Here is a 15536-nt window from a genome sequence, read left to right as displayed (position 1 = left end):
TCCTCCTAGTAAAGACGGATGCGATAACCTTGAAGTCAGCCAGATGCGTTCTGGTCCTGTGATGATGATAATAATGCCTTACAAGGAAGCAGGTGAGGAGGAGGCCATAAGGCCGTAACTGCTGAGTCCACATGCCATCTGGATCAATTTACCCTGCCAGGGTTAAAAACTGCCTTCACCTGGCAGCAGAGGGGAAACACTTATCATTAGTCCTCCTTGTTTGGTTCAGTCTTGTTTCACTGCATCATCTTGTCCTTGTAAGGGGAGGTTTTCCTGTCAGCTCTTTTTTTCATTTTAGATACTTTGAAGTCAGGCTATGATATGCAGATGTAAAACAGAGCGCTGAGAGCATATACTGCTGAGAAACAGTGACTTTACATCTTTGCTTCTCAAATTACAGGCACAAAACAATTTAGACAGTTGACGAAAGCTGACACCTGGTGGTCAAACATTTACACTGCAGGTTCACACAGCCCATTCAGAAAGTATTCAGACCCCTTACTTATTGGTATGGATAAATAAGTGGAATAAAGATAGTTTCATTTTGCTTCCCTGTCTTTCTCTCAGTTTGTTTGTAACTTTAACTGAAACCAGTTTTCTGTTTGGTGATTTTGTCATTTAGGTGGTTTAGTAGAGAACTCGGTTTCGAGACATTTTGTCATGCTGAAGCTATATGTTTAAGTTGTTAGATCTCCCCCCATCTCAAATCAATAACTCATGATTACAAAGTAAGATTTTGCAAATCCATCAAAAAGGAAAAATTGAAGTATCATAAATATTCAAAATCTTTCCTCTGTACTTGGTTGAAGCACCATTGGCAGTGATTACGCGACAAGATGTGCATGTCTCGGTTTGGAGATTTTCTGCCATTGTTCTCTGAAGCTCCTCTTCAGATCTGTCTGGTCAAGGACTGTCAGATGACACCGATTTCCAGGGATGTTTGATTGGGTTCAAGTCCGGACAGTGGCTGGTTCCACTCAAGGACGTTCAGAGACTTCCCCTTCATCCACTCCTGTGTTGTCTTGGCTGTGAGATTAAGGTCATTGTCCTGATTGAAGGGGAATTTCTGGCCCCAGTCTGATGTCCTCAGTGTCCTGGATCAGGCTTCTACTTCTGTACTTTCCTCTGTTCCCTGCTGCTGCAAACCACCTCCACCGCATGATGCTGCCACCACCGTGCTTCATCATGGGCATGCTATTCAGCAGGTGATGCCTGGTGCTTGATTTTCACAACATGACGCCAGGCATTTCAGCCAGAGAATCTTGTTTCTCACAGTCCGAGGGTCCTTAAGGTGCTTTAATGTGTCTTTCTCTGAGGAGAGGTTTCCGTCTGGCCTCTCTACTGTGATGGATCTCTGAAGCTGAGCCAGTGGTCACCTCTCTCCCTTGATTTCTCAGTTTGGCCGGGCAGCCAGCTCCACAAAGAGTCCCGTTTGTTCTGAACTCCTTACATCTTACAAGACTTATGGAGGCAGCTCTGCTCTTGGGAACCTTCAATGCACCAGAATGTTTTTGTAGCCTTCCCCCAGAACCTGTGCCTCGACGCAATGCTTTCCCTGAGCTCTGCAGGCAGCTCCTTTGATCTTATGGCTTGGTTTTTGCTCTTATGCGAATTGTCAGCTGTGAGACCTTACATAAACAGGGGTGTGCGTTTTCAAATCATGTCCAATCAGTTTTATTTACCACAGGCGGACCCCGATTTAGAAACATCTCAAAGATGATCAAGTGAAATTGGAGGCAGTGGAGCTAAAGTTCAAGTGTCATTGCAAACATTCTGAGTTTGTCCACAATGTCATTGTGATATTGTTTTTCTTTTTTTAATAGATTTTGTCATTATGGGGTGTTGAGTGTAGATTTACTGTATGTGGACAACATAAGGCTGCAACAAAACTCACTGCAGTGTGTAGAGAAGGAAAGTATTGGTGCCAATTACTGTAATCAAACAACAGCAATCTAAAACTCATTTTGTCATTTTAAAAGTCCTAATGTGAAGGAAAATAACAAATCCTGATGTGGTTTTATGTTAAAACTGGTCTCTTCAACTTGACCGTCCAGTAACTATCAACTATTTTCCAAGGAAATCATTTCTGCCTGCCTCTCCCCTTCTAATAATTTCCGTACAGTCCCTTAGCGCTGGCCTTTGTTCCTTGATCTCTATCACAGGAAGAGTAAATCATGTTGCTGTTGTGCATTGGGCTGGTCCTTTAGGTCGTCAGTCCAGCGCTGTGCGGCTTTATGGTTAGCCAAAACATCTGCTGCACCCACAGCCATGACCCAAAGAAAGCAAAGGAAGCAGGCACAGCTGAGACTTGGAGAAATTAAGCGAAACTACCGTAAACACTTTATATAAGACGTCGAGGAAAAAACAATTTAGGTTTTGGTACTTGAATTAAAAGTGCTTTTGAAGTACAAACGGAGGAGAAATGACAAGAAAGAGACCCAAAAAACAGAGGGGAAAGGTTAAAGTAATGATACACAAATAGGAATTTTTCATGCTCAGCGTCTCAGAAAAGGATTAACAACTTTGTCCAGTTCAAGTTCCAGTTACTAAGTGATAAATCAGGAAGATTAGCTCCAGTCAAAAAAGGCAGCCACCTCCCAACAGCTGCTTCTGGAGTGCTTACTGCTGAAAAAAGAAAACCGCAAGAACGGGGGGAGAAAAGAGCAGGGACAAGAGAGCTAAAAAACACTGAGTTCATCTGGGTTAAAGAATGGACTAAGCAAAGGGTGAGGGACGCAGAAGAGGGAAGGCAAGAAAAGAAAAGGGGGAAAGAAAGGAGACAGAGGAAATAGCTGATTGAGAAGAGTGCTGAGAGATCAGTGTCAGCGAAGGTGAAGCAGTTAGAGGAAGTCTGAGAGAAATGATCCCGAGAGACACCGAGGAGACCTTTGATGAGACAGATACCGGGAAAGAGAGAGGAAGAGAGGGTGGGGACAGCTGACGGATCAGATTTACACTGTCTGGTGGTGACTCAGTGGTATTTAATAAAGCTCACACATTGTTGTGTTGTTGTCTCGGGCTTTCCCAACTAAATTAACACCCATGTTTACTCACATGTCAGACTCTGTGAATTACACCATAAATCTGCTGTTGATACTGGTCACTGTGGCCTTCTTCCATCTTATTAATGGATCTTGTGAGAGCCAAACATTGCATCTCAGTAGTAAAACAGTATTTGTACAGTAAGCTCTTTAGTCAAAGAGGAAAGAAGCATGAGGACATCTTTCCTCCAAGCTCCTCTTTTCCCACACATACGCACACACACACCTGTTGTCCTCCACTTCACCTGAAATAACATTGTGTGTGAGCACAGCAGTCTATCTGTGACTCAGCTGCATGTTTGGGTCTCCCTGATTCTCATGGTTCCAGCAGCAGGCGTTGTTTTCATATACCACTCTTCCAAAACACCACTGTGTCGACAGCTTTGCTTACACAGGCAAACAGAGTTGAGAGTTAACCATTAAACACCGTCTTAGTGCCGTCTTCCTGGGCATCCTAATCACTACCCCAGTCCAGTGACTTCCCATGCAGGAAAAGCTTTATGTGATTATTACACAGAATGACTGGTTAGCATTTAAACAGGCAGTGTATTGTTTCTTAACATGAAGCTAACCTTGACCACTAGTACTCATGTGCGTTCATGTTTTGAAATCATTTCTGCAATGGCCAGTGTGTAGAGAATAATTCAGACACATAAAAGTAAAGTAAAAAATTAAAAAAATTAAAACTTTAGCCTTTATCGTACTTTCAGATCAAAGCTAATCGCATGCTAGCATGTTCTACTTTTACATTGCGTAAGTAACAGGAGCAATTACACTAAGCTAAAGTAAAACTCAGATAGGCCTAATTTAGCTACTGTTACTTTTTAGTCAACAAAGCAACTGTATTTGTGTTAAGCCACATGTGTGATAAGCAACCTCATAAGATGAAACATTTTTACAAAACGTACGAAAGCTATGCCAACATGTTAATGTTATTTAAAAAGAATTACTATTTCATAGCAATAACGTTCACGTCAAGAGGTCATCAACGTTAAATCAAACATTTTCATCCGAAAAGCAGCACAGTAAGCAATCGGGTTAGCTTTAAAAGATGCCCACACACGTTTTATTAAATTAAAATGGAGTTCTGCTTGGTTATCCGTATAGCGTAGGCCTATTACAGTAGTTTCCTCCTCTAAAGATGTAGGTCTAGTGGAACCATAGTGTGAATAAAAGTGCTATTACTTATCATTAGTTCAACAAAATTCAAAAATGTTTAGAATTCACTTACCCAAAGCTAGCCAGTCGAGAAATTGAGTGTGGGACAATGAAAAGGTCCGGAGGGTGTCGCAATTTACTCCACCCATTGCCACATGGGCCAGTTGCATGCCAACTGTAGCCCAAAAGTCAACGCTATCATCTGGGCAAGTGCTTCAATTACAGAAATGTCCCACAATAGAAATTCCCTCCACAATTCTGAAGGTATGGCCAAACCGAAGTGGTTATGATGTGGCCCTCATGTGTTTTGCCACATCACATTTGTCAGTGTCATAGGCCTACCACGTGGCCAAAAGTATGTTCTATTATCTGGGCCAAGTACCTCAATAAAAGAAGTTTACCAGAGGAGAAATTCCCTCCAATGTTGAATATATGGCAACATGTATATGGTTACGATTTGGCCCTCATACAGTACGTTTTGCCATACCACATCTCAGCCAGAGGTGCCAGCTAAATGCCACATGTGGCCCAAAAGTCAATGAGTTTTTGTCTGGACTGACTTGTTAAGAAAACTCTAAAATATATATTTTTAAAAAGGCAGCAAAAAGAGCTAATTTATTTACTAAACTGGAATTGGAAGCATCTTGTGAACAGCTGGAATGGCTGGAGGTTTTATTTTACTGTCTGCCAGGACTGCATGACGACAGCTCTAGAGCTGGGCCTGATAAAATATCAAAACGTCCTGACTTATTCATTTGTTTGTTTGGGTGACAATGTGGTTTTCCCTTTGGCAGTACCCCTCCAGTGAAATTTATCATTTTTTGCTCCACTGGTGGAGAGGAACTGAGAACAACTGTCTGGTTTTCATCTACAATATAGCAGTGTTGTTTTCTGCTGGGTAATGAGCGTTACATCCTCAGAAGACTAGTGACACTTTCATTCTGAATCATTTGTTGGGAAAAAGTGGGAAACAAAAGTTTTTAAAACAAGTGTCTCACGCTTCCCACATAGTGTCTCAGCTTGCAGCCATTTCTTTTCTCCTCTGGCTTGTCTGCTGTTGTTCACACCTGCTTCCTACCCTGGACCAGCACCCAGCGGTGGCCAGCTGGGGTTGAAGCCTCTCAGCGCTGTGACTCGCAGGGAAAACACTTCAAGACAGAAATGGACCAATCAAAACATGTGGAATAGCTCAGTGGGTCCACCATGAGAGTTTCACATATGATAATAATCCCTGCAACATCTAAATGCTTACTTCTTTATGTGAACCAAAGCTTTTGTACACAGAGCCGGAAAAGTCTTTGATTTAATTGGATCAAACTGTCCCAGAAGAAACAATCGATCTTTAGAGGATCATTGCACAGTCCTCAATTACTTTACTGTAAATTGATGTGATATCTGTAAACCACTGAATTACCTACTAGAATGTCCACTCAAACCCTAAGGAAAATTTTTTTTAAAAGTATATATAAAACATATGCTTTGTTCTTTCCGGCTATGGCAAATATGTTTCCAGTTTGGGAAGTCTTTAATGCATCATTCCTCTCCTGCAGTGCATGCACGGTCCATTTGCCTTCAACATTTGATCTTCAAAGCTCTCACACAGACACATCCAGGCTATATCCATAGATTGCAGTTGAGTGGGATTCATTGGCAAAGCACATTGTTTTCCAACAGGGGGATTGAAGTTCATATTGTGGATTTGCCCCCAACAGGATTTCATGATATAATAACAACATGATGTGAGAGTATTATCTGTGGTGGTGAGAGCAAGACCACGGGGGAATCTGAGTCTCTGCAAACAGGGATTATAATGTATTTTACTACTGTATACAGATCACTGGCTGCTGGAAGAGTGGTGTGCTCTGTTTGTTTGTGCTAACGTTTTTTTAAATTACACTTTGCATATCAAATGTGTGACTATCTCTAAAAAGACTTTCTGTAGTGAATGTTATTTTTTCTCTTTTCTAAAAAGCAAGATACCTTTTTTTTGTCCTTTTGTCTACACTGACAAAAGGACGTGTTTGTGTTCCAGCGAGACCTTCTCTCACTATTAAACTGCGATGTCTCATTATAAAATCTCAGTGGGAACAAAAAGCTATTAAATTGGGACAGATGGAAAGCAATTTAAAGTGTTGAAGGCGTCTCTGTCCTGTCTTTTATTAGCTGTAAAAATGGAGCGTGATATATAGAACTCGATAGACCGATGGATTTACAATTACAGGGGGGAAACGAACATTTGGGAACATTTAGTGTGACAGTGCATCACTCAGCAGCACCTGAACTAACGGTGAGAGACAAGCACACACATGCAAAGAGTCCCACTGACCCTGAAGGAATGCTCTTGTGTAGGTAACATCTTCACAAGACCCTTATTTTCGTTCTTATGCTCAAGCACCACGCAGAGTGACATGCTACTCCAAACATGCCTTAAATCCTGTCTTTAACAAGCGAGCCAGAAATACCTGACACATACACAAAAAACACATCTGTGGTGTAGACAGATACTAACAGGGAAGAAGCCTGGACTTCTATCCCTTGTTTGTTGAAAGAACAAACCAAAAGGTCTAAAGCACGAGCCTGAGGGCCCCCTAATCTTGACAGGCTGGGGTCAGGCAGGAAATGATGTCACAGTCACAGCAGCAGATCTCTGCTGATAAGGTCACTCTCCCTGGGAAAGAGAACGAAGCGCGAGACAGATAACCCCTTTGTCTCCTCCTTCCTCCCTTCATCTCGTCCCATCAAGACGTGACTGACTGCGGCTGAGAGCTGTTCAGACGTTCGTCACCGAGACAGTAGACTTCACATAATAATGTCCCACAGGAAGTGTTTGGGCCTGATCCAAGAAGCGGACACACTCGACGGATCACCAGCGCTGAGGCTGCTGCTGCTCCTCTCTTTTCTCGCGTTAAATGAAAAACAACCCGCGACACATAAACCTAATGAATATGGGCTTAGAGAGCAAATGGAGTTAGATAATTGATCCAAGAAGTGATGCAGGAGGTAGATTGCCCCGAGGAAGAGCTGGTGCTTTCTAATCCTTTAATGACAATTAGTGTGTACGCTCACTGTGAGTCATGCTTTATAGACTGTAGGCTGCTGTGTCTAAGTGTACATGGGAGGCCAGCGCTGCTTGAAGTAAACACTAAAAGGGGTCCTGCTCACTCGCCTCAGGAGTCTCTCCCACTCACTGGGAAGAATTTAGAAATGCGGGGTGGAGGGGGAAGGCGCAGTTGTCGGGGGGGTATTGTGTTATTTATTGCTTGCGTGCAAGTATGTGTGAGAATTATGTGTTTATGTCTACAGTATATTGAAGTAAAATTGCAGCGTACGTACGTATGTGTTTATACGGCTGCTTAATGAAGCGATGTGGGCGTGTGCTCCCAAACTTCCTGGCTTTGGCAGCATCTCCAGAGCACTCGCCCCTCTATCCTCTATCTCTGTGTACATTTCCCCCGTCTAGGTTTGTCTGGTTCACCGTCTGTGTTCCTATGAGTGTTTATGTCTGCATTTTTAACAGCACCCTATCAAATCTCCGACCGTTCTGTGACTCACAGAGCGCAGAGCAAGAGCAGACCATACCCACCACCACCACCACCACCGCCGCTGCCGCCGCCCCCACTTCAACCCCATTCCTCCGTCCCCTCTGTTAGTTTAGATGGACAGCCCATCTGGTTTTCATGAAGGAAAGGGATCAAAACTCAGTGTCAGCCCGCTGCGGCCCACTTTCATCCCGGCCGACCTCAGCTTCACCGTCACGTTTCTGGAGGGGGGAGAGGGAGGGTGGGACGACCTGGACTGGTCTAGACCTTGACAATGAGTGAAAAGAAAAAAAGAAAGAAAGAAAGAAAAGAAAAGTCGACTGCCCCACATTCTCATAAATCAGCTGGAGTCACAGATAAAGAGTGCAAATGATACGCATGAGAAAAATGGTCGATTTGAGCCAAACATTGTTTTTGCGAAATACGTCGGAGCTGGAAGGAGAAATGACACAATATGACTGTAAAAAGCGAACGTTCCTCCACATCTGCTGGATGTTTGTGATAGCTGCTTTATACCATGATAAAATGTCAGTGATATTTAGATTTTGTCAAAATGCAAGCTAAGGCATAAATATCACCATAAGTAAACTGTTGATGAACTAATGAGCTCTTTGGCTTCAGTATGCTCTTTTCTCTCTTGCCAAAATGTAATAAGATCTCTAATATTGAGTGTTTCAGACGAAGACCAAAGCAGAGGCTTCATGAAGGACCTGCTGTTTTTCTTACTGTTCTCTTAATCCCCTCTGAAAACAACTGTACACATTAAAGCCACAAGTTATGATCCTTTGTCAAAGAGGCATTGAAGAAAGGAAATGATGGAGAAGGCGAGAACGACACAAAGAGGAGAAATGGGGGGGGGTGGAGTAGTGTAACACATGTGAAGAAAGTCACCTACATATTTTCGTGGTTTAGGGTGAAAGACAAATTAGCATGGCTGTCTTGCCGTGAAAGAAAAACATGTGAGGAATGTTCAAGAGACTGCAGTTTTCTGCAGAGTGGGAAACCGCAGCGTTGGGAGACTGAGGGAGGCTTAGAGTTTATATCTCCAGCTGCTCCAACTTTCACCTGCTGGATAAAAACTTTGGATTAAAAGAAAAATATATTCTGTCATTCTTTTTCTAAATGAAGCGATGAACCTCTCGTGCCATTTCTGGAATTTGAGTGAAGAAACAGACCGAGGGTGTCGAACCCGCCTCGCTCACGCTCATTCTCTGGCCTCCAGCCGACAGAAATAAACGACGGCCTGTCAGTCTTTCTCCTGGAGGAATTCCTCAGCCTCTCTTCTTCTTCTTCTTCTTCATCTTCTTCTTCAGGTCTTGAGTTTCCTATTCTATACATCTTCCAACTCCAGATGTAAAAATGTAAGTCCAGAGGGGTGTAACCCTGCATTCCTCTGGCCTAATGTGGAGGTATATAGCGGCACTCTTCTCATGCCTGCTGCTTGGCTTGGTCCTCTGCAGGGAAGCCCTTCCGCTTTGATACGAGTCAAAGACTGGGCAGTCTGCCGGAAGACAATTGCTGAAGAAAGGAAATGAGAAAGCCTGGAGCAGACAGTGGAAGTCTACGAGGGGAAAAAAGGGAGAGAGGAGAAAAGAGTGACTTAGCCTTCTAAAAAGCTCCCTGTGATTAAAATAGAAAGAAAGGGGCCACAAACGAGGGGCTGGATTTCTGCAGCTCTCTGATGCCGGGCCAGAGAGGAGAGAGGAGTGTGTATGCATGCATCCGTGCGCATGTAGTATGTATGTGTGTGTGTGTGTGTTTACATGCATGACTGTTTGAGGTCGTACCGTACATAGAGTAACACAAACACACACACAATCGGTGAGTGTGTCTGCACCGGCTGGCATGCTTTTGTGTATCCATTTGTGGAATAGTGTGACTGTGACTGTGGGTGTGGTCGGGTGTGTGATAAAGCCCGAGTGTTAGAGAGAGCGGGTGAGAGAGAGCGAACGAAGAAACTCTGAAAAGCCTTGAGGGGGATTTCCTCTGAAAGGGAAAGCTTTTCTCCTCCCCCTCTCAGACACTCTTCCCTTCCCTCCTTCCCTTCCTCCCTCCCTCCCTTCCTCTCTCTCTCTCTCTCTCTTACCCCCAAACACTCCAGAGAAGCGAAAGAGAAGTGAAAGAGGAGAATCAACAGGCAGCTTGACAATCTGCAGCCCAAATGCTCAGGCTTGTGAGAAAGTCCAGGAGGAATGCAAAATGACTCTGATTACTCTTCGCCCGACGCAACTCACTGTCATGTGGACGTACTTCGGCCGCCTCCTGTTGTTGATGCGCTGAACATGGCAAGTCTGTCGGCGGCTCGGAGCCCAGGGAAGAGGCTGTCTGCAGAGGATTATCAAGAGCCAAGAATGAAAAAACTTTGTGTCTGATAAGAGGAGCAAACTCCTGCAAAGATGGTAAAGTAACATCAGGTTGTTTTTCTTTACTCCTGGTTGTCATTGGTGTTGTTGTCTGCTGCTGCTCCTCTCTGGTTGAGGAGTTAAAGTGCTCCACTGACCCACTAACTGAGAGCATGAGTTTCTGACTTTGTTTCTCTCTGTGGTTTTGGCAGTCATGTGTCACTCAACTTTTACAAGCCTCGTCTGTTCCAAGTCTGGTTTAGAGAAGAAAAGAAATCTATTTCAAACGCTTTAAGTCTTTTTCCCCCCTCTTTATCATTGGTGCATATCTTTTGTGCTCTCTTTTTTTTTTATATGAAACCTTGTCTTTAGCACAAAGCTAATGTCACAGCACTCTCCAAACCTTTTTTTTGTTATCCTGAGCACAGTCGGTGGGACTGTTTCACTTCCACAGCCCAAAGCATCTCAAGCTTTCCAAGTGTGCGCACGCTGACAAAGAGAGCGACGGAGAGAGGCACATTGTCTTTTGTTTTGCTTCTTGAAGCCCTTTGATCAGGACTTAATTGATGCGGATGGCAGACATACTTCAGCGAGTGGAGAGTGTTTTGGTGTATAAATTATTTGGCTGCTTTGCATCTGCTGCACATAATGGAAATTCTCCAGTTCAGTGTTTTGCGGCTCTTTAAGAAGTTCAAACTGCAGGTCTCTAATGACTGGAGAGGAACTAGTCACAACAGAAACTAATTAATGACAGTGAGTGTGTGTGTGTGTGTGTGTGTGTGTGTGTGTGTGTGAGCCGCAAGATGGGAACATTTTAGCCTCGTTTGAACTTGTATTTACCGGTCCCTGCTGCTGCTGCTGTTTTCCAATCTGCCAAATATTTACAGATTAAGATCAGACTGATGCAAGACTGTGAACTTTTTTTGGCAAACTCAGATCTATTCATCGAATCTCCACAATGCGCCACTTTGGATTTTATTCATTGAACCTTTCTCCTTTTACAGAGCGAAGCAGTCAGACCTGTAATATATGTCCAGGTCTGCCAGTCAGATAAGTGATAGTTTTACAGAGAGCAGGAAGGAAGGATGTTTAAAGAAGTCCAAACTTGGCTGCTCATCATGGCCACCACTGCGCTCTGTCCTCCGCTCACAGCCACTGCAGCATTTGTTTGACCAGCTTTTACAGCCCCATCTGTTTGTTTTACTTATTGCATGACTGATGCTGTCCTCCGTTACTACCCCACCAACGTACCGTCACGAGCCCGCACAGTCTCTAGTCTACATCATTGAATTACTGTGAGGTTGCGTGACCAGGAGTTTGTATCTTGGATAAACACTCAACAAACAAACGAAATCCAGAACACTAGCATGCTGGTGGGTTCTGTATTTGCATTTTAGTTACTGTGTGACAGGGGCAACCAAGAGTCATTCATTCACCAGCAAGGTCAAGCACTTTCTTCTTAAGACCTCACAACAGCATGTGGTGTTTTTTTTTCCTCATCGAGTGTACAGTAAACATGGTGATCTGGCTCAGGGCAGATAGTATGTGTGTAGTGCAGTGCTGTTTGTCTGTTGAAGTATTCAAAGTTTATTCAAAGCTCATGCAAAGCCAGTTTAGAGTTGCTTAAAAAAAACGTGCTTTGCATGAGCTTTCAGCAGGTCTTTCACCGATTCATGCAAAACGGAGAAAATGCCAACCAGCTGTGATTAGCAAAAGTTAATTTCTTGGACTTTGCTTTTCTTAATCCACAGCAGAGAGACAAGCCTGTAAAAAAACAGCATTCACTAGTTTTTCTGCTGCTACTTGGGTGAAGTAGCGAAACAGAAAGTGAACATTAACAGATTATAACACTTAACAGTTTGTTTGTAACTAATGAGCGACCAAAATTTACAATACTTTATATGGGAATAGTTCTTTAGCCTCTAAACACTCCTTTATATTCACTAGTTGCTATTTTTTTAACCTCTTTATCTATTCATTCATTGATTTGCTGGGCTGGAAACAGACTTTTAAAAATGAGCTGCTGGCTGCTTCTATGATTGTTGTTTATATAAGAGACTGAGAGACTAAACCAAAAGCTCAGCTGATAAACCTCGGTAGGTTTTTTGTATGCACAAATGTAGTCCATTGTCATAAAGATAGGGAATATTGCTTATCATCTTTTACCCTGCAGCTAACTGACAGCAACAGGCACAAGCTGTCACAGTCTATAACATACATGCTGCATGCATTACAGGGTCACAGCTGTATCTCTCTCTCTCTCAGAGTGCTGGGATAGTCATCAGTAGCTCCCTCCCCTGCCTGCAACAAGTCAGCACATCTTTACAATGCTGTCATCTGTGTTCACGTCTGGCAGACGAATAATACTCCATGCCCATTGCATTGCTTCACTTGCTGTGATTTTGCCAAATCCCCACCAAAGGAGTCAGACAGAGAAAATTAAAACAATAAACTGCTGTGATTTATGGAGAAAAGATGAATAATTGCAGACATCTGCCCTGTGTAGCTGTGTGAGGCGAATTATTTCTAATTTGCCTAAGTCACAAAGTCGGGGTTTGGAGAGCTGTCACAGAGCTCTGAACTGGATTTTTCAGTGTGTTTATTATCTATGTATCACAAAAGTGGGTCAAACCCAACAGAGGCTGTGCGGTGCATTTTCAAAACACACGCATTTGCCAAGTGTTCAGGGGAATCAGCTATAGGCTGTGTGCGACTCTGTTTTCAGACTGCATTGTCTCTAGAAACTCAGTCGCAGCAACACTGTCATCATTTCCTTCCCAGACTTTGTTTGAGTGTTGCTGCTGTTGTGGCCTCTGGTGCCTTGGTTTTGTTTTGTTTTTAGGAGGAAAACTGTTGTATTTGAGCTACTTCAGCGGTCATGTCACACCACCCTAACCCAGACTAAAGAATAGGTTTCTGCTTGCCTGTATTTAAAACCAGCTGAACAACTTCAATCTTATCTGTGAGAGCCTGAGGTGGCACTTAGGGTGGAAATTTCACATCGTCACCCAAGGTGCACAGAGTAAACCTTCCAATTACATATTTTTAAAGCACAGTTTGTTTGTGTTAGTGGTTAAAAACTAATTTTTCTCCGCATTTTTTTGTGCTCTGTTTGTGGTCTTGCACTTGTTTGCAGACTGCAGACTGAAGAGCAACAGATGTCAGTGTGCAGCTCACTCCTTATAAACACAATTGCATGCTGACCGACTTAAATTCCTTGTGCTATGGATTTCACAATGCCTTCCTTGTATTTTTTTTAATGATCTTCAATTTCTTGGCCATTTTAACATTATTGAGTTGAACAATGGGAGCTATTATGGGCTGTTTTGCGCTATTCAAAAACAAACTATTTCAGAAGTGAATGTCTGGTCGTTTGCCAAAGTGCGAGCTCTGAGCGACGACCTTTGTTTTGTCATGTTACATGTGAGAGAGAGTTTGTGAATCAATCACAGAGGAAAAAAAAAATCTACATGAGATGTTTTGAAATATTGCACGCTAGTTTCTTTTTTATTTGCATGAGGGAATTTCATCCTTCAGTGTTTTTGGCGTAACCGCATCGAGCCCTGTGCAAACACTGTACTTCCTTGGCAATCACCTCATCAGTCATTGAGCAACTCCATTAACTTTACACCTGTTGTGAATTTAAAAAATACGCTGAACTGTAAGTAGTAAGAGGAAAGAAGAGTCCAATCAGCTTTTTTGTTCAGTGTTTCACGGCATCGTCAAATCGGAGAACAATAAGGGAATCGATTTTAAAGCACCGTGCTTCAATGTTACATCTTCATAACATGCGGTTGCCATGAGTGGCAGCTGTGAGTCAGCGTCTGTGATCTCCAAAGAGATGAGAGCAGAGATTTATGTTGGATTTACGCACACTCGCCTCATTGTCCTGCATAGGCAAATATTTCCAGGATGACTGTCTACACTGTTGTTCTGAGACTTTCAGGTTAGATTGCAGATTATAACGAGATAGACGTTCATTGTTCATTATTCAGATGACTAAACACCAAAGTAGAAACCTGACACAGGATTTATTTGCTCTCTTCACTTTACAAACATGGCTCCAGTTCTGCTGAGCTACAAAATGAGTAATAATAGGATCCCCTGCCAGACTAAGTGTCTGTTAGTGAGAACGCACCAAGTTTACTCCTGGCAGAAATGACTCTTATAGCAAAGTCGTGGGAGTTTTGTCTCGTAAGGGGCTTTTTCTTCTTCTTTTTTTTTTTACTGGTTAAAAGGATTTTGAATGGTTTAGCTGAATGGAGTGGCCCTCTGCTGAGTTTAACAAGAGTGGATCTCACACAAAGACGCTACTGTCTCAGCGCCAAACAGAAGATACCGAATGTTTCAGGAGGAAAGAGGGGAGAAGATTGGGAGAGGATGAAAATCTGCATATTATGGACACGACTCATCTTTTCATGATACCATTTCTTGTGGTTAAGTGTCCTCTGTGTCCACAATGTGATTCTCTTTTTGTTATGGCCAAGTCGGTGGTGTGTCATCTTCTTCAGGCTCTGACTGGGACACATCTGCATGTCTGTACCTGCAGAACTCACTGAGTCAGTGATGTGGATTTACTGGCAGGTCTTAACGCAAACTGTCACTTCTGCTTATAGTTTTTTTTTTTTAGTTTTAGGCCTAATGTGTGAGTGACAGTCAATTTGGATTTCAGATAAATGTGATAGGACCAGGGAGAGACATTAGCAAAATCCTTTGAGCATGTCACATCGAGAGCTGTGTCCATTTAGTCGAGGTTAATCTCCTTTACCTTCGCTTATCTTTCGACTCTTTGTGGCTGATGACACACTGTGCGTTACAACACATGACAGTTTGTTTATACTGTGGCTCAGATCTGACTTTCTTTAGCCAGAGCCCGAGGCAATACAGAAAAACCTGTAATTACCTGCTTAATGCTCTCTTTTGAAAAAACCTCTCAGCCCCGACTAAATGGCAGACAAGACAAAGAGAGAGTGAACCTTTATAACAGATGCCTGTTGTTCGCGCTTACAACTCGGGTCAAACAATGATCTGGAGCTTCTTTCTAGAATTAAATCACTGGCTCCAGTGGACAATAGAGAGGGAATCCCCTTGTCCTGAATGTGTAGAGGAGGCGGCGGTGGAATGAGGTCATCAGCTGGACATCGATCAAACCTCATAATCTCCACAGGCCGAGATAAAGGCTCAGGATTTAAGCTTGATTGAACGCACCTCGCTGGGTCCGACTGTGGGGGTAACGTACCGCGGGAAAAAGAAGCAGCAACTATGTTTGTGTCAACATAAGGAAAACGAGGGGCAGATTTCATAGAGAGATATACAGTAAAAAAAATATAGATATATTGTGTTATTGTGTTATCATAGTGATGGAGGGAAGTGATTGTGTCTGGGTGCTCGCTTGGGACTGAATAAATTGCTGTTGACCAGGAGTTTATTATAGGGGTGGGGAGGTGACGCATCGC

General features: G+C 43.1%; 2 protein-coding genes across 2 annotated transcripts in view; one reads left to right on the top strand and one right to left on the bottom strand.

The window, feature by feature from the left end:
- Positions 1-3095: 3095 nt before the first annotated feature.
- Positions 3096-15536, bottom strand: part of LOC146987004 (heme transporter hrg1-A-like) — a 349260-nt gene continuing 336819 nt past the window's right edge. The window contains exon 4 of the mRNA XM_085775959.1: positions 3096-3110. The gene's annotated coding sequence lies outside the window, so the exon portion shown is untranslated. The remainder of the gene's footprint in view (positions 3111-15536) is intronic.
- The window catches only part of quob (quattro b), a 29607-nt gene continuing 23631 nt past the window's right edge, over positions 9561-15536 (top strand). The window contains exon 1 of the mRNA XM_085775960.1: positions 9561-10137. Within this exon, the coding sequence (XP_085632086.1) occupies positions 10135-10137 (3 nt within the window). The 5' untranslated portion in view covers positions 9561-10134. The remainder of the gene's footprint in view (positions 10138-15536) is intronic.

The sequence above is a fragment of the Trachurus japonicus genome, chromosome 5 (genome assembly GCF_045865225.1).
Source record: "Trachurus japonicus isolate A0001 chromosome 5, Traja_1.0".
NCBI classification, from domain to species: Eukaryota; Metazoa; Chordata; class Actinopteri; order Carangiformes; family Carangidae; genus Trachurus; species Trachurus japonicus.
The sequence above is the reverse complement of the archived record's forward strand: the minus strand, read 5'-3'. Positions and strand labels throughout refer to the sequence as shown.